This window comes from Podarcis vaucheri, assembly GCF_965113315.1.
Source record: "Podarcis vaucheri genome assembly, chromosome: 4".
Taxonomy (NCBI): domain Eukaryota; kingdom Metazoa; phylum Chordata; class Lepidosauria; order Squamata; family Lacertidae; genus Podarcis; species Podarcis vaucheri.
In genome coordinates, this window is record NC_138762.1 from 36,376,511 (window position 1) to 36,397,899 (window position 21,389).

Consider the following 21,389-nt stretch of genomic DNA (forward strand, 5'->3'; position numbering starts at 1 on the left):
CCACAGGTAGCGCTGTGGTCTAAACCACTGAGCCTAGGGCTTGCTGATCGGAAGGTCGGCGGTTTGAATCCCCACGATGGGCTGAGCTCCTGCTGCTCTGTCCCTGCTCCTGCCCACCTAGCAGTTCGAAAGCACGTCAAAGTGCAAGTAGATAAATAGGTATCGCTCTGGCTGGAAGGTAAACGGTGTTTCCGTGTGCTGCTCTGGTTTTGCCAGAAGCGGCTTAGTCATGCTGGCCACATGACCCAGAAAAATTGTCTGCAGACAAATGCCAGCTCCCTCGGCCAGTAAACCTCCTACCTCTGCCCCAACCTCCTACCACATCTACTCCATAAAGCCCCACCATGATAGAGAGCGGTGGGATCACACCCTGAATATGTTTCTCTTAAAGAACCCAAAGCTAAATCAATATAAAAAGACGTAATTAATAACCCACTCCAACAAATAAAGAAGTTAAAACGTGTACTAATACTTGGGATCCTGCTAAAACTTTAAAAAGATGATGTTATGTAAGTTCATATGTGGATTTAGCCAGCTGCAAAGTTTTAAAAAGTCACGTTATGTTAAGTTATCTCATGTGGGATCCTTCTGCCTGTCTCCTCTCATGGAAGGAGACAACACAGGGATCCAATTGCTCCTTTGCTACTCTGTCAGTATTTCCCAAGGAGCAAGGCAGAGAGAGGGAAGGCCAGCCCTCTCCCTACCACTGTTTTATGACATTACTATTTACTGAACAGAGAACAAACACAGCAATGGATACTGAAGCAACATATACAATGATAAAACTGAAATCTCCATCTGTTTTGGATTCTAGGAGCAGACCAGTGGCAGACTTACATCTAGTTTTTTTGGGGGTTGTTGTTGTTTTAATTCAGCTTTCAGTCTATTTCTATTACAATTCACAATATATTGAAAAAAGATGCGACTAATATACTCCAAGATACCACATGTGCTAAGTCTAAAAGCACAATGACACCATTTTCAAAGTCTGCTAAAATCCTACCTACCCTGAATGTTACAAAAAATGCAATTACCAGGTTTTGTCTGGGGTACTTCTGGTTTGCCAGATGTTTTGGGTTTAGGAGGAATAAACCGTGTTTCTTTTGGAGCTGGAAAAAAGGAGTAGGATTGTTATTATAGTCTTTAGAATTCAGATTCATGCCATGTTTAGCTCAAGTGAGAGTACATGCCTTAAAAGCATTAAGCAAAAAAACAATGATTCCATGTGTTTCTGACAGCTGATGAAAAAAGACTTTGAAAATTAGAAGAGTGCGATGATATAAAGTGCGATACAAAATAAATGATAAAGAAGAATGGTCAAGCTCTGTAGAAAACAATATTGCAGGTCTGAAAGACAGAAAACAGGATGTCCACAGCAGTGGCGTATTGGAGCAGGAACATGAGGGAGCACAGCTTTGAAATATTTTTTCACAACAGGAGTGATGATGCCATCTGTTGGGGTGGTATTTGGCATTGGTGTAAGCTCTGGCGTTGGACAACATAAGAAGAGCACTGTATAATCAACCCAAAGTCCCATCTAGTCCAGCATCCTGTTCTCACAGTGGCCAACCTATGGGACGTCTATGGGAAGCCCACAAGGAGGACGTGAGTGTAATGGGACTCTCCCTACTTGTGTCCCCCAGCAACTGATACTGGAGATAGTACATAGCCATCACAACTAGCAGCCATAATTTGACAGCTGAATCCTCCATGAATTGTCCAGTCCCTTTTGAAAATCACCCAAGTTGTTACATCTTGTACTAGCAAAGTGCACAGTGTAACTATGTGATGTGTTTGTCTGTTCTGATAATTCCAATATGGATTACCCCAGGTTCTACTATTATGAGAGGAGGGGAAAAATATATTTATGTATCTTCACTGTGGCTATTTTTGCACAACTCTAGCAGGGATTGCCTGGCATATGATCCCTTTGTTGGGATGGCTAGGCACAGACAGTGACTGGCCCAAAGTCATCCAGTGAATTTCTTGGGTTGACCAAGTATGCAAACATACGTCTTTCCCTAGCCATGTCCAACATGCCATCTACTATATTCTCCTATGCTAGCTCATGCATTTCTTACTCTTCTTGGGGGTGTGGCTATGGATATTTCTTTGGGGGTGTGGCTTTGAGAGCTGTCACAATAAGTTTGTGCATTTCAAATTTACCATTATACCACTGGTCAACATGGTGTTTTCAGCTCCTGGGAAACCAGTTCTAAGGTAGCTATGAGAGATTACAGCAACATATATGGAGAAGCAGAAAATAAAATAATGGGACGTCACAACACAAAATAATGACGCAAATTGTTCTTTTTGCTGAAGAGGAAAGAAACAGAGCATTAGTTTCAATGTGGAAGTTTTTACCCATAGTTGACTTTTGTCGTTCAGATGATATGGTAGGTTTGATTATAAGTGGTTGTGGGGTTGTTCGGTGTACTGCTGTTGGAAGGAAAAAGTGAACATCTTTACAAAGCTGAAATAAAGGAAATATAAAAGATAGTATGTACAAATCAAAACAACACTGAGAATAGGAACAGCTTCCCATATAGCGCAAACAGTTACCACTACCTTGCAGTCCCAAGTGAGACCAGCTACTTGCACACACGACTGCAAAGATGCATTTAATATCATGTTCAGTCAGGGTAAGTTTCATACAAGAATAATGTTGAAAAATGAAAAGCGCACTGAAATGGAAACAGTTGCTTGGAAAATATTATTTGATATAATTTCTTTTCTAACTTAAGTGATCTCCAGCATTATAGAGAGATGACAAAGGGTGATTATTGAAGTATCTGCAAACGTTTCAACGCATAAAGCTTTACACATAGCAGTTTGAAACAGTTTACGAAGTAGATTGCTGTGGGATCTGGGGACTGAAAAGAAAAGGTAAAGCTCCTTTGCATCCACACAGTCCCTTACTGAGGGAGCTCTGTGGATTGTGTCCTTCAAAGTGTCACAAATGGGGTATATTCAGCTAATTCTAACTCAGAGTAGACTCACTGAAATTAATGATGGCTAATGACTACCCATTAATTTCAATGGCTCTACCCTGAGTAAAACTGAGCTGAATGCCACCCATAGATTCCACACACAAGCTGTGTGATTGTTCAGAATGCGTGAGCACAAATAAGTGTAGAAAGTCAACAATATAAGCAGCAATGGCTCACTAGCTGCGTATTGTGTTCCAAACAGTATCTTAGCTAACTGGGCATGGTGAAAAGGATGCTGATAACAGCAAAAGGCTTTAATTCACCACTGCAGCTCCTTCCAGTCCCTACAAGTGTTCTGCCGCTTATATTTATCTCTTTATTGTTAGTTTCAGTAACAAAATAAATACATAACAATTAGGATACCCTTTCAAGAAGAAGAAAGCTCTGACTATCCATGATAATACCCCTGACATTTCTGTCTTCTCAGGTTGGGATATTTTGCTAAATCTGGCAACCATATAATAGTTTCCACAGAAAACAAGGGCCATGGTATCGTATTTTCCCCTTATGAGTATAGCTGCTCAGGAATAACCAGGAGGAATTTGGCTATTTTTCCTCTAAAAATACAGAAAGCGAGGTTTGGCTAACAATATAATTATATGAATGTATAGAATTACAAAAGTGACTCAATTACCAGGTTTGGTCTCTAGCATTCTTGGCCTGGTAGTTGGTTTTGATTTATTAGGAATGAACTGTTCTACTGTTGAAGCTGAAATAGAAGAGAGAGAGAAAATGCAAACCTGGATTATAACCCGCAAGAACATATTTGTCTCTCAGCCTGAAGGAAGCTAAGAATGTGAAAGCAAAAATGCAGAAGCCAACTAGGAAGGAGGACCAAAAGGGAAGACAATAGTGATGATGATGAGGAGGAGGATGAACTTCTGAATAACAAATATTCTTTCAAGTAGTATTCCCTGTGCAGGGAGAAGAGAAGCAGACAACAACAACGAAAATACAAAAAACCAAAACCAAAATTAAGAAAACTTAACCACCCACAGGATGATGAACCTGATATTTTCATTTGTGCTGAGATCTCTGTGAGAACAGAGATATCAAACCTTCCCACTGCTTACCCTGCCTGCCTGAAATGTAAGACCCAACAAGGCCCTTAAAAAAAATCCAGGGAAGAATAGCAATGCTTTGTCTCTGCAACAAAATTCATACACGTGCCCCATTAATTTAGTGCCACATCATGTTTGTATGCACAAGTGAATGCAGATCAGTTTGATGGTGCTGTGTATTTATGTTTCATGCCCAAATTACCAGCATCATTTTAGTCATGGTTTCCTTCTTTGTACTCCAGACCATGTACACATACCCAACACCTTGTCTCTGCACTTCATGTACCTGATGAAGTAGGGTTTTACATTATGATAAACTACTCAGGCTGCATAGGAGAAAGTGTATGCAGTCAGCCAGACCTTTACTTGACATTTTCACAGCAACAGTAGTGGCAAGACTCACTACTTACGAAACTGAACAGAAGCAACGGTTCCTTGGCAGAGGAACTGATGTCGTAAAATATCAGTGGTTTGTTTGCATGTGAGATTTCCCTTCTCCCTGTCACCTATGTATATATATTGCTTTAGGCTGCAGCTTTACAGTGTAATCCTGTGTGTCAGAAGTATCATTTAGTTCAATGATACTTATTTCCAGGCCAAGGCTGCAATCCTATATATGATAAGCTCAATGGATCCTACTTCCAGGTAAGGGTGCACTATAATTGTAGCCTCAGTCTCGTATGGTGCCATAATTTGCTGTTTTGCAGTCTGTTCTAAATATCCCTATAAAGTACACCACATCCAAGTACGGCAAATTGTACTCTTGTTCAAGGGAAATCATGATAACGTGTGGTTTTTTTTTAAAGCAATGGAGTAACTTTCATACAGAAATGGTGTTGAACAAAATTAATCTTGATGTCTCAAAGACTGAGAATAAGCAGAAATGCCATCGACTTAATAATTTCTTCATGTGAGGTTCAACAATTATTGTGTGTTTTGTATCAAACGGCAGTTGAGTAAATGGAAAGAGAGGCTAGTTACTAGCTGCAGTACTAAGATGCAAGGTTCTTCAGGGAATGCCTTTGCCTGAAAGAATTATGAGAAAAAAACATGACTGTGAGTAAATAATAGGATTACCCGGCATTGCCTTTGCCTTTTCAGGAACATGAGGTATGATGGTGGTGGCAGGACCTTGAGAGAATGGAATAATTTCTGCTAGGGAAAAAATTGAGACACATTGTGAGAGAACTGGAGAAGATTAATACAACTATTTATTTTACATTAGTGCGTGTGCCCAGATCGTTCTAAAGAGCTGAAAGCTGTAAGATAGCAGAATTTTCTCGACTGAGACTTTTATTATGTTTCTTAAACTGTAGTTTGAAAGGAAAAAGCTACATATTTATATAAAAAAGATTTTGGTGTGCTGAAGAAACGCCCTTGATTTATATTCGGCTTGGAGTTTAGTCAGGATTCGGCAGTAGGCTGGATTGCATGATATGGCTCCGTCACTTCCCTAGGCAACATTGCGGAAAGTACTGATGCAAATAACTTATTTAGGCTGCAATGCTATGCTCACTAACCCAGGTGTAAGCCCCACTGAACAGAATGGTACTTCTGAGCAGAAAACCATTTGTTTGCTTTGCTATTTCTTTCTTGAGAATCCATTTAAAGCCGTTGCCATAAGCAGTGCCTAATGAAATGATTCTCTGATGGGAATCTTCTGCTGCCATGACTGGATAAGCTTTTGGCTAGGACCAGGGAGACCAGCATTCAAATCCACACTTACCCTGGAAGCTCACTGGGTGACTTTTGGGCCAGTCACTGTCTCTCAGCCTATTGTACCTCACAGGGTTGTCGTTAGGACAGAAGGGGGAAGAGAGACATTTATGCAACCTTGGGTTTCTTGGAGGAAAGGCAGGATAGAAATTTAACAACAGCGATTGTAGGGCAATGATAGTGAAGGCAGCAGGTGATTCAGTCACCACTTGGCAAGCATGAAGTTACAGATTGGCTGGCAACAGCAGCCCATTCCAACACCAGAAGGCTGCTAGTTAGTCAACAACAACAGCAGGTTTGCACAGTGCTGGCTGAACTGCTGCCCGCTTCCATATGGCTCAATGGTTATTGGCAAAGATAGGCTCTCTTTTCCCCACACTGCCAACCAATGGCCTCTGTCAGGTCCCACAAGTGAACTACTTCACCAGTTACTGCTGTAATGGTCCTTATCTTCTTGCTCTCTGAAAGGTTTCTTACTTGTGATGTGTTTTTGTAATAGTTTGTTTTCATATATTTAGGGAAGCTTTTAATGTTTAATAGACTACTGTATTTTAATATTTTGTTGGAAGCCACCCAGAGTGGTTGGGGAAACCAAGCCAGATGGGTGGGGTATAAATAATAATAATATATTATTATTATTATTATTATTATTATTATTATTATTAAGCACTTTGGATTTGCCGTATTGGTCACATATTTGTTTTGCCAGATTCCCCTCACCCTCTTATTTAGAAGAAGAAGAAGAAGAAGAAGAAGAAGAAGAAGAAGAAGAAGAAGAAGAAGTTTGGATCCCGCTTTATCACTACCCGAAGGAGTCTCAAAGTGGCTAACATTCTCCTTTCCCTTCCTCCCCCACAACAAACACTCTGTGAGGTGAGTGGGGCTGAGAGACTTCAAAGAAGTGTGACTGGCCCAAGGTCACCCAGCAGCTGCATGTGGAGGAGCGGAGACGTGAACCCAGTTCCCCAGATTAGGAGTCTACCGCTCTTAACCACTGCACCACACTGGCTCTGGCATGACATTATTTCACAGATGAAGTTCTCTTGCCTTTTATGACTTTTATAAGACTATGTTCTTTAACCACATAGGAATCTTTGGACACTTGTTTGTGCCCATTCTAATCGGAGGTAGAGATTTTATCTGACCCTATTGACTGAGCCATAATGGTGCTTTTGAAATAGCCACTAGGCTTCTGAAATGATTGACCTTCCAGACTTTCCCTTTCAGCTTCATTTGAACTATCCCAACTTTTTTCCCTAACTCCCTATCCTGAAAAGCATTGACTATTTGAGGAAATTTTGCATAAACATATACGTTGAGCTTGACAGCTTTGCGGTCACTGTTTCCAAGGAGTTTAACATTTATCCTGCCTTAATGAATATCTGCTTCTTCACAACAATGAAATTAAAAGAAAGCTTTTCATATCATATTCCATCTCTTAAACTGGATCATTTAAGATGTTCAGATGTAAAAGTTATTTACCAGGTCCAGTCTGTGGTGTGTCTGTGGTTGAAGAGATTTTAGATTTGGAAGGAACAGGCTGCATTTCCTTTCGAACTGAAAAAATAACCAGGAGTGTTATACTTTTTAATGTTTTCCTGGAACAGAAATTTGTGTGTCTGTACAACAAAGCTTGTGTCTGTCCTTCCACAGGCAAAGTAAATATATCTGGATAAAAAAAGAACACTGAATCTGATATATTCACAAACTTTAAACAAAGAAAAGACAGCTTTGCTTTTAATAACATTAAGAAAGCAATAACAAAAAGAAAACAAACCTGATCCTGTTTGAAGAACATAAATTAGGACAAGAACTCAAGAATACATTAAAATTGGCGAGTTCCTCCTCTTAGGAAATCTCAGCCACTTGTTTGTATGCCAGTTGTTTCAGCCAATTGATCAGTAATTAAGTCTGCATAAATTTGCCCCTGAATAAAACTATATTTTGAGGGGGGGGAATTATATTTTGTTCTTAGAAGATATGTGAGTCATGGCATCTCTGATAGATGGCTGCCCTGCATCTGATTAAAGCCTCCAGCGAAATGGAAAGACCACCAGCACTGAGATAAATGTTCTCATTGTTAAAACAATTCTTACCATAAGTAATGATTTTTAATGAGAGCAAAATTAGGATGGTTGCTTAATTATTTCTGCAAGTTGTTTTCTCCTCCTAATGTGAGACAGTAAATTTGCTGTGGACTCGCTGGCAGATACACCATACATTTAAAGCACATCCAGTGAGCATTTACTTATCCCAAAGAATCACGTGAAGAGTTGTTTGTTAAGGATGCTGCCAGAGCCTGCTCAGCCATTAGGCAGGATGAGCCTATTGCCTCAGGTGGCAGGAGTTGCTGAGGCAGCCCCCCCCCCGTGCTTCCTGCCTGCCCAGCCCCCTCTGCTAGTAGTGCAAAAGCAGTGTCACCATCATCACTGATTTCGGGAGAGATCATGTCCATTTAGGGTGAGATCTTGTCTGAAATCACATGAGATATTGTGGAGCACACAAAATCCTACCCCAAAGCAGTGCAATCTTGCCTGGAATTGACACTGATTGTGGCACCATGTCTTCCCCAGAGGCGGATGCTGCAAGGTGTGTGGTGGCAGCAGAGTGGGCAGTGCAGGCAGTGGCAGATATGGTGGTGGAGGGAGTGGCAGCAGCGGCAGGGCAAGCCCATAGGTGCTGCTAATTGTACTGTATTGGCCTGAATATAAGCCTCACTTTTTTACCACGTGAAAAGTTAAAGTGCAGCTTACATTTGCGACCTTACAGTATGCAGTCGGGAGCATGGGGCAAACAGAGCCAGGAGAGGGGCAAAGTGGTGCCCACCCCGTGTGTAGTCCCCGTCCTCTCCCCCAATGCCGGAGAGAGTGAGGAAGGGGAAAGGCCGCTGGCAACACAGCACAGACCCCCCCCCCGCAGTATGCAGCCAGGAGCAGCGAGGAATGGAGCGGCTAATATTCAGGTATTTTTTTTATTTTTATCTCCCCCCCCTCCAATTTTAAAGGTGTGCCTTATGTCTGGGTGCAGCTTATATTCAGGCCAGTACGGTAAGTCTGAGGAGGAAACTGCAATTCCCAGGACTCTTTGGGTGAAATCATGTGCTCTAAATTTGTGTTTTCAATTCTACCTTATCCCAAAGAAACTGTAATTCCTGCTCTCTTTGCAAGCAGAATACTTAAACACACATCAGGAGCTCTTTAAAGCTCCTTTGAGGCATACAGCCACATGTGAGAGGGCGTTAACTCTGTAAAAGTAGGGTGTATGTACCAGCTCCCATGTCCTCAACCACTCATCTTCCCCATCCCAACTTTCCCACATTGAGAATAAGTTCTGACAGGAGAGTTCTAAGGGTGTTCAAGCATCCCAAATAAATAAAACGCTTGAGTAGTTGCCCAAGATCTCTCAGAAGATATATACTTAACTTTGATACTGTAGGGAACAGAAGATAGCACTGTACAAGGGACTTGTGTCGACAGGAACCATTTGTTCTCAACAGACAGGAGAGTTTCACTCTTAAAGCCAGGGCTTGATTCCCACCATTGTATTTTGATAGCTCTTGGTGCCTTAGCCTTCTTTTTGGAAAGTCAATTGCCTCAGAAAATAAACACTCTCATATGTCTAATGTATTGAAACAAATGCTTCTTTTTAAGGAGGATGCTCAAGAGCTGCCTTCTTCAGACTATTATATAGTGGAAAAAGTGACACTATTTATAATTCCAGTCTCCACAGAATGTAAATCAGCTCCACTGCATTTCAACATTATTTCAAACCTCACCAGGAAATCTTTTTATATACACAAAGCTTCTTTAAAAGACAAATGTGCTAGAAAATGAAATGCTTTAATATCAGATGTAAATATTGTATGGTCACATTCCATTCAAACAATCCACAGAAAAGGAGAGCTGAATTATAGCAACAAAAGCCTTTAGCATTAAATACCCTCTACTTTCCATCTCTCAATTTTAACCACATAATCTCTGAAACATTCCAAGCCTCATTAGAAACCACATCCTGCCCTGCAAGCCCATCACAGAACTAATTCCAGATGAATCAGAACTGGTGGTTGTCACTTAGTGGTAAAGTAAAAAGCACTCTGCCCATGCACCTTATCTTTTGTTGTGAGCTATAAATCAAATTAAGCTCTAAATCTTAACCGATGAGAAATGATCTTGCATTAGTCCTGTGACAAAACCAATGAGTCTATGCATGGGTCTACGCATTAGAAAAACAGTTATTAAAAAAAGGTGAAAGGGATCCAAAACACTACTGAATTTAACCCTCTGTCATGTCATGATGTGTTATAAATATCCATATAAAAAAGAAACTTACCACCTGGTTCAGTGACATATACATTGACTCAGCAGAATTTTGGATGGCTCATATCACATTTGCCATCACCCCTCACCATGGAAATCCATTTGGAAATAGATTGTGAGAAGAACCAGGCATGTCCAGAAACTGGCAATAGCCACCAATAGCCTTATCTTCCATGAGTGCAACAGTAAAAAGGTAAAGGACCCCTGGACAGTTAAGTCCAGTCAAATTTGACTATGGGGTACGGCGCTCACTTTGCTTCAGGCCAAGGGAGCCAGCGTTTGTCCACAGACAGCTTTCCAGGTCATTTGGCCAGCATGACTAAACCGCTTCTGGCACAATGGGACACCATGATAGAAGCCAGAGCGCACGGAAACTCCATTTACCTTCCCGGCGCAGCAGTACCTATTTATCTACTCGCATTGTTATGGTTTTGAACTGCTAGGTTGGCAGAAGCTAGGACAGAGCAAGAGGAGCTCACTCTGTCATGAGGATTCAAACCATAGGTGAGGACAGTGTTCTGGTGCTTGAGGGTTTCCCACAGGCATCTTGGTGGCCATGGTGAGAACAGATGCTGGACTAAATAGGCCATCTGTCCAGCAGCCTCCGCTTCTGTTCTTATGCATTCAGGTTTTGCTCCTCATAGGCATATGGTCAGCCACAGTGAGAGCAGGATGTTTTAGAGTATATGGGTCTGTGGTGTGATCCAGCAGGGATCCGCCTTTGATTTTAGGGCATGCATTTGGATATGGCTCTAGATGCGATCCCTGGCATCTCCAGTTAAAACAAAATCAGGTACTGGGGATGAGAAAGAGCCTCTGCTTTGGTTCCCAAAGAACTGCTGCCAGTCAGAGTACAGAATACTGGGCTAGGTAGACCAATGTCTTGATTCAGTATACGACAGTTTTATACATTCATAAACAGTGAACTACTGCAAAAGTAAGTTTCAATGACAGGTTTGGCCAAAGACACACTTTGAGGTAAAATAATTGTTGAAAGTGATGTGCTTACCTGGTTTTGTTTGAGGTGTTTTTGGGCTGGGTGACGTTTTAGGCTTGGGTGGAACACGGCGACTCCCTTTTTGACCTGAAAGGTACAAAAGTTGAATTAAAGCTGCATCTATACCATCCTATTTCTTCTTGATGCAACAAACTATCACCTTTGAGTTTTCGTCTGGATCCGATTACGTTTCTGTGCTACATTTTCAGGAAAGGGCTCTGGCCTACTGCACAAGACAGAATAATGATTTTCCTCACAAATGGAATTGCTGGGAAATTGCTGAACCAGCTTTGCAGCAGATCCGCATATCATGCTGCAGCCCTTTTTTGCGAGTGCCATTAAGGCAGGAATGGTGAAACTGGGGTTCTCCACATGTTGTTGAACTCCCATCAGCCCCAGACCATAGCTGTCAACTTTTCCCTTTTCTTGCCAGGAATCCTATTCAGAATAAGGGAATTTCCCTTAAAAAAAGGGAAATGTTGGCAGCTATGCCCCAGACAGCATGGCCAATGGTCAGAGCCAGTGCTTTTTCCCTGGGGGTACGCAGGCGTATGCATACCCCTAAACATTTTGTGAATCTAACGGGAGAAGAAACTAAAAAATTAAAATATTTTAGTTTATTCTCTAGCACAGTAAATCATCAGTTCCATTGCTACCCCTGATGGCAGCCTCATTTCTTGTCATGGTTTTTCCCGAGTCTCAGATGGAAGCGAGCATTTAATGTGTGAAGTTACTGTGATCTGTCAGCTGTGTAATATGAGGTAATGCATGTTCTTTGTACTTTTGTCCATTTGCTGTATTTATTTTTCCCAATTTGAACTCTAAAATGGTGATTTTCTTGAGTCAAAATGACAGTACCCCTAAGCCTTTTTTTAAAAAAGAAAAGAAAAAAACCCAGTGGTCAGAGCCACTGGTTCTTCCATCCTTGCATTAATGACTGCAGCTACTGCCTCCTTCTCCCTGCATTTCCAACAGATCTATTGGCAGAGAAGGGCGCTTAACGAACTACCTTAGGACAAATGCTAACTATTAACTGCTGGTTAAAAAGAAGAAAAAATTATTCAACAAGCAGAGAATCTAAAATGCATGTAGTGGGTGTTTCTAAAGTAATCAAAAAATCCGAAGATTAAAAAAACAACAACAGATTTCTACAAAAGGCCTTCCCACACAGAAAGAAAAGCTGGAAGTCAATCAAATGTGTATTGATACCAAGATACAGAATGATATGCTGATTATAAAATAAGTTGTGCATGGCCCCCTTATAACCCATAATATCTGTACTTGGCCAATATCCAAATTGTTACTGCAAGTCGCTTAAGCCAGACAACAACTTGCATTGTTGGGTCGAATAACACTGACTCTTAGAAGTAGAAAATGGCTACATAGGCGGAATAAAAGACATAGCACATTATGTATGGAAATGTTGTTTACAGAAGGCAGTACAAGATAAATGACTTGTTCAGTTGGCTAAAAGTGTGTTTAGAAAGGGGAAACATTGTTCTGGTTGCTAAGCAGTGATTCATCCCGTGCTTTGATATTGTGTTATCTGTTGAGCATGCCAACTGCTAAGAGACTCAACATAGATATAGCTATATGGCTATTATTTATGTACATATTTTATAATGTTTTTGTAATTGTTCTTTGTTTTATAAAGTTTTTATTTTTATTCTTAAAATCCATATCGCTCCCTTCATCATAGATGATCTCAGGGCCATTAACAACGACATAGAATACAATAAAATATGATGCAGTTGAAACCGCCAAACTAATCCATTACAATAGAAAAATACAGTGATCACTGTGTATCAGTGAGGAATATCAATGTACGTATTCAGAAGGGCACCAAAGGTCTTCAGATTCAGAAGGTCTGCGTATTCAGAAGGTCTTCAGTTGGCACCAAAAGATGGACAGTGTTAGCCTCAACAGAACCAAGGAGGGTTCCCCCTGTATTTTAAGATGCTAGTAAATTTCAGTGATCGGGGGCCACCTCTCCTGGTATGCCCCACGGAGGACCTTAAGGTCTGCAAATAATAACACCCTGAAGATCCCAGGCCCCAGGGAGATTAGACTGGCCTAGACCAGAGCCAGGCCTTTTTGGCCATGGCCCCAGCCTGGTGAAATGCTGTCTCACAAGAGACCAGGGCCCTGCGGGATTTGACATCTTTCTGCAGGGTCTGCAAGATGGAGCTGTTCCACCAGACCTTTGGTTGGGGTTCAGTCTGATTCTTTTCTTTCTGTGTAAGAACAAGCATCAAAAAAGCCCCCTAGCCTGCTCACAAGTCCTTTATAAGACCAGTGGTAACAGTTGGCCCTGGAGAATATTAACTACTCTCAATTTTACCCGTGGACTGCCATCTGTCCAGATTTTAATTTGCTCTGAACTAATTTTAAGATGTATTTTAATTTATTGCCTGTTTTTATGTTCTTTGTATACTGTTTTAGTTTTATGATGTTAGCCGCCCTGAACCCAGCTCCAGCCGGGGAGGGTGGGGTACAAATAAATTTATTATTATTATTATTATTATTATTATTATTATTATTATTATTGTTGTTGTTGTTGTTGTTGTTGTTGTTGTTGTTGTTGTTGTTGTTGCATTTATATTTATTTTGAAGTCTTTTCCCTGAGTAGATATTCATGAAGCACCTCTATATGTTAAATAGTTCTTAGTAGTAATCACATACTGAATATAATTGAGCAGAAACTCAAAATAATGAACCACTTACTAGGCTTGGTTGTTATTAAACCAGGGCTGGGAGATGTTCTTGGTCTGGCAGGGACACGGCGAGTTTCTTTAGGAACTAAAAGGAATTGAACATGAGCCATTTTACTACAATACCACAGGGCTGCCAAATGCAAGTAGGAGCGGATGCCCACAAGCATCACTTCTACAAAACATATGCATAAGAAGTAACAACAAATAATAAGCCACCAGTGATAATTAGAGTGTGCATGCTGAATGAAGATGGGTGATATAAATGAAGGCATAAAGTCACTGATGGAATTAGCAGTTCAGAGAGATTTGAAGTCTAACTCTAAAATACAGAATGAAAAATAATACGAGGCAGTTGAAAACAAATCAACATGATCTCATATAATAGGCTTCCAGGACGCGGGTGGCGCTGTGGGCTAAAGCCTCAGCGCCTAGGGCTTGCCGATCGAAAGGTCGGCGGTTCGAATCCCCGCGGCGGGGTGCGCTCCCGCTGCTCGGTCCCAGCGCCTGCCCACCTAGCAGTTCGAAAGCACCCCCGGGGGCAAGTAGATAAATAGGTACCGCTTACCAGCGGGAAGGTAAACGGCGTTCCGTGTGCGGCTCTGGCTCGCCAGAGCAGCGTTGTCACGCTGGCCACGTGACCCGGAAGTGTCTTCGGACAGCGCTGGCCCCCGGCCAATAGATGTGAGATGGGCGCACAAACCCCAGAGTCTGTCAAGACTGGCCCGTTCGGGCAGGGGTACCTTTACCTTTACCTTTACCTCAGTGGTATTTTTCATCACATCTTGTTTTGTCTCAGGCTGTAGCATATAGGCTCTAGTGGGCCACTGAAAGGTCTTGAAAAGTATTTGTGCAAAGGACCTCTTTAGGCATTCTATACTCAATCGTAAGTGAACATGCAAGGCTGGATGGGGCAAGGGTTAGAGCTAACATAAGCCCTATCACTGTTTCAGCTGAGGGCGATCTTCTTAAGGGAGTAGCCTCCTATGCTCCTGCAATCTCTCTTCATATTTTGAAGCTGTGACTTCCCAGAGCAATAAAATGCCTCAGGAACCTCCACTTGTGAAGCTTGCCCTCCAACTCATGGAGAGCGACAGGAATGGCTTTATCCGGATGGGGAGTGGAGCTTGGGTATTCCTCTTGCATGTGTACTTAACACAAATATAGAACATCTGAAGAGGGCAACTGTCTTCTGCAGCTGCAATGGCTTCATTATATTTCGGTCACTTTGCTCAAACAACACTCTTATGGTAGGTCAGAAAGAGCAGAGGAAGATTTTTGCCAGCCAAAGAGCATCTCTGGGTTCGAGTTGCTGTGATTCCTTGTGAACATATACTCTGCAAGACCCCGTCCCCTAAATCTTTTAGGAGTCCAATTTTAAAAGATGTGGGGTTTCAGTGCAATGTCATCCTTTTCTAGGCCCAGTGCAGCATGGTGATTTTAGTAATGTTATGGAAGAGACACTAGCAGCTAAGAAAGCTGAATGTCAAGGTGAAATGATGAACAAGAAAGTACAGTATGGTACAGAAAGGATTTGAAATTCTATTGGAAATTATGAAGGCAAGCAAATATGATCATCCATGATTAAAATGTTTTACCCATTGTTGACTTTGGTTGTTCAGTTCTAAAAGTAACTGCTTCCATGTCTGCATCATCAATAACATTAGTAAATAAAAAGGCATGTATTCAATAATAAGCTTACAAGTCATTATAAGCATAACATGAAAAAAAAACAGCTTTGCTTCATTTGCAGCTAGCACTCATTTAATGCACTTTATTTTTATTAACTTCAAGTTACAACTTCAAGTGGGTACAAGTTTGTCCTCTGATAACTCTAAGTGGAAGTATTTCCAGTGTAGTGGCAATGAATGTACATTATTTTGTGTTTTCTTACTGTTTTCCCTGCATGAGATGCAGGTGACACTGTGGGTTAAACTACAGAGCCTAGGACTTGCTGATCAGAAGGTCGGCGGTTCAAATCCCTGTGATGGGGTGAGCTCCCGGTGCTCGGTCCCTGCTCCTGCCAACCTAGCAGTTTGAAAGTATGCAGTGGGAAGGTAAACGGCGTTTCCGTGCACTGCTCTGGTTGCCAGAAGCGGCTTAGTCATGCTGGCCACGTGACCCAGAAGCTGTACGGCGGCTCCCTCAGCCAATAAAGCGAGATGAGTGCCGCAGTCATCTGCGACTGGACCTAACGGTCAGGGGTCCCTTTACCTTTACTATTTTCCCAAGGATGAAGTTCCAAGTGCAGCTACTACAGAGGCTGTTTTCCTTAAGAAGAGAGAGAAGGGGATTTCCAGTAGACCACAGTACTCATGCTTCTTTCTATTTTGCTAGCTGCACTGTAATTCTGTGCAGTTTCTCTAGACTGCACCATGTGGGGTGTGTCCTAGCGCCTAGCAGTTGGGAGGAAGAGGGTTCTAAAAATGAAATAAGTACAGGCAGTCCCCCCCCCCCGTTTATGCAAGGGTTACATTCTGAGGCACCGCGTGTGTCAGTGAAATCACGTATAAAAGCCTGCAAACACCCTGTTCTGCCCCCTTAGAATATTTGACTGCATTTTTAGGAAAAAGAATGAAGTATTCCAGGCTGTGCCAAAATAGATAAAAAGCTATACTGATGAATGAATTCATACAAAACAAAGATGAATTTACCAGGCTTGGTCTGGGGCACATCAGGGCTGAGCCAAGTTTTTGGTCTGGAAGGCACAGGGTCTCTTTCTTCTGGAAACAAAATAGAGCATGCAAGTTATAAATTGGTACATTGTTCAGAAATCATAGTGTGAGATCAGATGCAATGAATGTGGGTACAACATGCCTCTGTCTTACTTCCTACTAAAGATAATGAAGAAGGATAAAGGAGAGACATGCAAAGGAATTTTTAAAAAGCATGTTTTGACTTTAGGCGCAGATTATAAGAATGGGTACAACAGGCTGGCTGCCCTTGGAAACTTGACAGACATTTAAACACACAAATATTGATCCAGAGAGACCCAAACTGCTTTGATTTGGCAAAACTCCATGACTAGGTATTGAATCAGGGGCAGGATTAGAGAAGTGCGCCATCTGCTCAGGTGTCATTGGATCAGTTTCAGGTTTTATGGCTGGAGAAGGCAGATAAGACCCTTGGAAATTTGTGACCAATGGCACAAAGCTTGACTGATACAATGCAGCCAGAAGGGGTTGAAAGGATCGTTCCAGGGAATGCTGAAAGCATCCTTAAATGAGTGGTGCACTGCAAGAGGTGATGGCTTGACCACTAATTAAGAAGCCCTTGTGGATCAAGAGGTTTGTGGCAAATCCCCCAATTGCAAATATTTCCTTCTTAGGGAAGGTGGTAGCTGCTTAACTTCAGGTGCTATTGGAAGAAGTGGTTTATCTGGACCCATTACAGTCTCACTTTAATTCTAGCTTTGGGAATGAAACAGATTTGGGTCACTCAGTTATATGATCAGATGGATTTGGAGAGAGACAAGTAGGACACTGTTGTTTATTAATCTCTCAACCGTTGTACTGCTAGACTGACTGCAGTTCAAGAGTTGGAGGCATGGTGAGTCAGTGGTTCCACTTCTATCTATAGGATGAGTTCTGGATTTTTGTTGATGACTGCTATTGATGTGATTTTCTTATTTTCCTGCTCTGCCCTGGTATTGCATTGTGATGAAGGAAAGATAACAAATACTCTTACATAAAAGTAAAACTGAGAGTAGTTATATATACTATTAGGATATGAACACAAAATGAATGCAAAAGGAGCTGCTTAACAAACACTCAAAATACTGGATAAATTCAAGTGAATCAGCAACACATTAATAAAATTAAAGGTAAAGGTAAAGGGACCCCTGACCATTAGGTCCAGTCGTGTCCGACTCTGGGGTTGCGGCGCTCATCTCTCTTTACTGGCCGAGGGAGCCGGCGTACAGCTTCCGGGTCATGCGGCCAGGATGACTAAGCCGCTTCTGGCGAACCAGAACAGCGCACAGAAACGCCGTTTATGTTCCTGCCGGAGCGGTACCTATTTATCTACTTGCACTTTGATGTGCTTTCGAACTGCTAGGTTGGCAGGAGCAGGGACCAAGCAATGGGAGCTCACCCCGTTGCGGGGATTTGAACCGCCGACCTTCTGATCGGCAAGTCCTAGGCTCTGTGGTTTAACCCACAGCGCCACCCATGTCCCATTAATAAAAAATTAATAAAAAATTACCAGCTTTCAAATTCGGACCTTCTGTTCTTGTTGTTACACCACTGAAGAGCTTGGATGAAATGAAAATCAAAACATTTGAACTTACTAAGTGTACACAGTGCCATCTTCAAATCGAATAGAATGAAGTTTGACCAAAAAGTATAGAGAAGTGTGGAAGCTGTGTTTGATGGCAATCTTCTTATGAAGAAGATTTTTTGGGGGTGGTGGTTGTTCTTTGATGGAACAGCAAAGAAATGGTTTGGAAGTCATGACAAGCAGAAGAATCAAAGTGCAATTAGTGTTTCATAAAGTTGTAAGAAGGATAAACAGATAAAATATACTTTTTAAGGAAGTAAATAATCCATTACCCGGAGTAGCTTTGGGACCATTGAAAACATGAATATGGAGGTTAATTGAGTCCAAGTCCGTAATAAATGGTACTGTTGGAAACAAAACGGGGGGTGGGGTGGATCTGAGATTAGGCTTGTCTTGTCTGAGTCACATATGAGATAAGAACAAGACACATGTGCATTTCAGAAACTAAAATGCATTTCCTATAATACCACTTGGTTTTACTTAATGTTTACATATTTTTATCTTCTGTTGATAGTGTACTCAGAGCGGCATACATCAACAATAAAAAATCAAAATAAAAAACAGAAGAATGTAAATTTCAGTGAAGCATCATTACCTAGTTCAGACTTGGGTGGCTCAGTTCTATGTGCAACAGGTTTCATATCTATACAAAAACAAAACAAAACTTTTATATATAATAAATGATGCTTCTTGCCAAAGTGACGAACAAAATCATCAGAACAATGACAAATGAAATAGTAAAACATAACAAGGAGTAAACGTATAAAATCAAATATGAAAAAAATCTTAATTTACACTGAAAACAATATTACTAATGTCTGCTGGTAGATCAGAAGAATTATTAAATTTTACTAAAGATAAATCAATACTTATTAATCTATGTGCCTTTAAAATGTCCATGCATGTATTCTTAATAATTTTCTTTCCAAAATTGTATCAAATCAAAGGATAATCTAGATGTCATGCTAATGAGCAAAGTGAGGAAAGGAAGGAAAGTGGTCAGACATCAACAGTGATGATTATGCACGGAGATGTGAAATGGCAATTGTGGGGTGGGTAACAAGAGGCTATCTTGACAACATACTTGTAAGAGGCCTGGTTTTATAATAATGCTAAGGATGGAGGAATCATTCTATTTCTTCCTCAACCTTTGTATGCATTTTAACTTAAAACATGCTTTTATATGTGTGTTTTGGTAATTTTTTGAGCAAAGAACTGTTGTGGATCGAGGGCCCGACCCCGCTATGTGAAATAAATACACAAGGACACGTGATATAAGGTTAATGGGCAAGAAAAGGCCACAACTTTATTGATTACAACAATGAAAAGGTATTGGCTTAGGCATTGGACTCGCTGAGGGACGACGACGAATGAGGAGGAGGCAGAGCTGGCACCACAGCATTAAGCTGCTACACATGCCCCCCGGAGGCACCTGGTTGGCCACCTCCGGTGAGCGTGGGCGCCAGCCAGGTAGGAGGGGAGGGGGCTAATGCCCCCTACCAGGGGCGGAGCTCGGTCTCCCGCCCACAACCACTCCCCTCTCTTCCAGGGAGGAGAGTCTTTATTGCAAAATTCGGAGAAGTGTGTGAGAATGAAACATTTAACTATATTCTGTGTAAAGATAATATTAGTCCTGGAAGTGCAGATCAAATCAGTTTGCTTAAAAATGTAGACCAAACAAAATGCTCAAGCACCCCAAAACGAGATCATTATATAATTACTATCAATGTCTTAGATCCAAAGAACTGGAAAAAGAGTTCCATTTGCAGAACGCGTCATTCCCAACTTTCTCTTTCCACAAAAGCACCTGCAGCCCTCAGAGGACCCTCTGAATTGGTGTTTGATGCAATGTGAAGGAGAGGGTCTGAAACTGCCCCTTCTGCTCTTGCTAGGGCACCACTGAATGCAAGCCATTATGGGCTTAGAATGAAATCCTGCACTTCATTTTGGTTGCAAAATTTTCTTTAAACTGAATGGGGTGTATTCATGTATTACCAAAGGCAACTACACCCATGCAATGTTACTGAGATGCATACACAGACCATTTTAAATGTGACAACTGAGGAAAATTACCAGGTTTAGTATGCAGCAGATGAGGGCCAATGGTTGTCTTAGGACTCGAAACATGATGCTTGACTTCTGGAGCTGAAAGAGAAAACTTGGTTAGGAGCTGTTAAAGACCAATATGTTTGGCTCTGGCTTTTCAGATGCGAAGGTGAAGGTGATGAAACAAAATCATGCTGTGGGAAAGAAGTGTACCAAGGCAGACAACACAAGAGACTTTCGAAAGGAAAGTTGCCATAATACATGTATAAGGTTGGTTAAAGTGATTCATATGATTCGTGGCCATTTCTGGAGCCTAGCTTAAAAAAGGATTGCGCATCACACATGAAAGACTTGACTGCAGTGTAATGTGGCTACTTCCAGCTGTTTTCAAAAGGTGACAGAATCACTGTGCGAGGAAAGAAAAAGTAATTCTGTGGGGTGGAAATGAAAATGGTTACAAATGTGCTAAGTGATCAACATACCTAGAGAAAGGGTGAATTTTAATGGGGGGGGGAGAAGGATGGTGTTAGATGACCTTTCAGAAGGAGAAAATGCAAATGGTTTCTGAGAAAAGAAAGTGAACAAGACCAGTCAGTGCACGAGGAAAACACCATTACCTACTATTGGAAGTTCATTGCTAAATGTAATAGGCTCCGAAACTGCGCCAGAAAAAAAGGTAATGATTAAAATGAGGGAAACCTTTCAGAATGAATGTAACTATTGCATTACCCTATATAAACATAAGGCTATACGACTATTTTAAAGTCAGAGTTTGATACAAAATCTTAGAATCAAGCGAGTTAACAGTGGAAAACATACACGCAAGAAAATATTACTGAAGATCCACAATCTGGAAATACATTTCTGCCTCTTCATCTTTAGGTCAGGGGTGGCTAATCTGTGGCTCATGTATGGTCAACCAAGAGATTTCTGTTAGGGTCTAATAATTCTGTGGTGTTTTGTTTACAATTTTTTAAAAAATATGGGGGGGAAAGTGGTTTCCCATCTTCGTCATTCCCACCTTGCTATGCAGGATGTGGAAGGTTGTCCATGGGTCAAAGTGCCCTTCATCCTGAAAACAGTTAACCACTCCTGCTTCACTTGCTTCTGTAAGGACTACCCTGTTTGTGAAGGCTTGGGGATAGGTGGATGGATGGATGTTGCTATTATTTCAGTAATCGTTCTGTTTTTGCAGTCATAGAATTTTAATGGATTATTTATTGTATTAGTTTTCAAAATACTTTTCTGACACTGGGAAAGGCGGACTAGAGCGA

General features: G+C 41.4%; 1 protein-coding gene across 43 annotated transcripts in view; it reads right to left on the bottom strand.

The window, feature by feature from the left end:
• Nucleotides 1-21,389, bottom strand: part of ABI3BP (ABI family member 3 binding protein) — a 128,813-nt gene that overhangs the window by 26,734 nt on the left and 80,690 nt on the right. For 19 of the 43 annotated variants that reach the window (XM_082220943.1, XM_082220982.1, XM_082220946.1 and 16 more), the window contains 13 exons: nt 20,733-20,774; nt 20,143-20,214; nt 18,665-18,712; nt 18,342-18,413; nt 16,446-16,514; nt 15,390-15,437; nt 13,805-13,879; nt 11,093-11,167; nt 7,250-7,324; nt 5,129-5,206; nt 3,625-3,699; nt 2,365-2,439; nt 1,008-1,109 (listed from right to left, as the gene is read on the bottom strand). In XM_082220943.1, coding sequence (XP_082077069.1) covers nt 1,008-1,109; nt 2,365-2,439; nt 3,625-3,699; nt 5,129-5,206; nt 7,250-7,324; nt 11,093-11,167; nt 13,805-13,879; nt 15,390-15,437; nt 16,446-16,514; nt 18,342-18,413; nt 18,665-18,712; nt 20,143-20,214; nt 20,733-20,774 — 906 coding nt within the window. The remainder of the gene's footprint in view (nt 1-1,007; nt 1,110-2,364; nt 2,440-3,624; nt 3,700-5,128; nt 5,207-7,249; nt 7,325-11,092; nt 11,168-13,804; nt 13,880-15,389; nt 15,438-16,445; nt 16,515-18,341; nt 18,414-18,664; nt 18,713-20,142; nt 20,215-20,732; nt 20,775-21,389) is intronic. The other 24 variants (XM_082220972.1, XM_082220968.1, XM_082220957.1 and 21 more) reach the window with 12 other exon arrangements.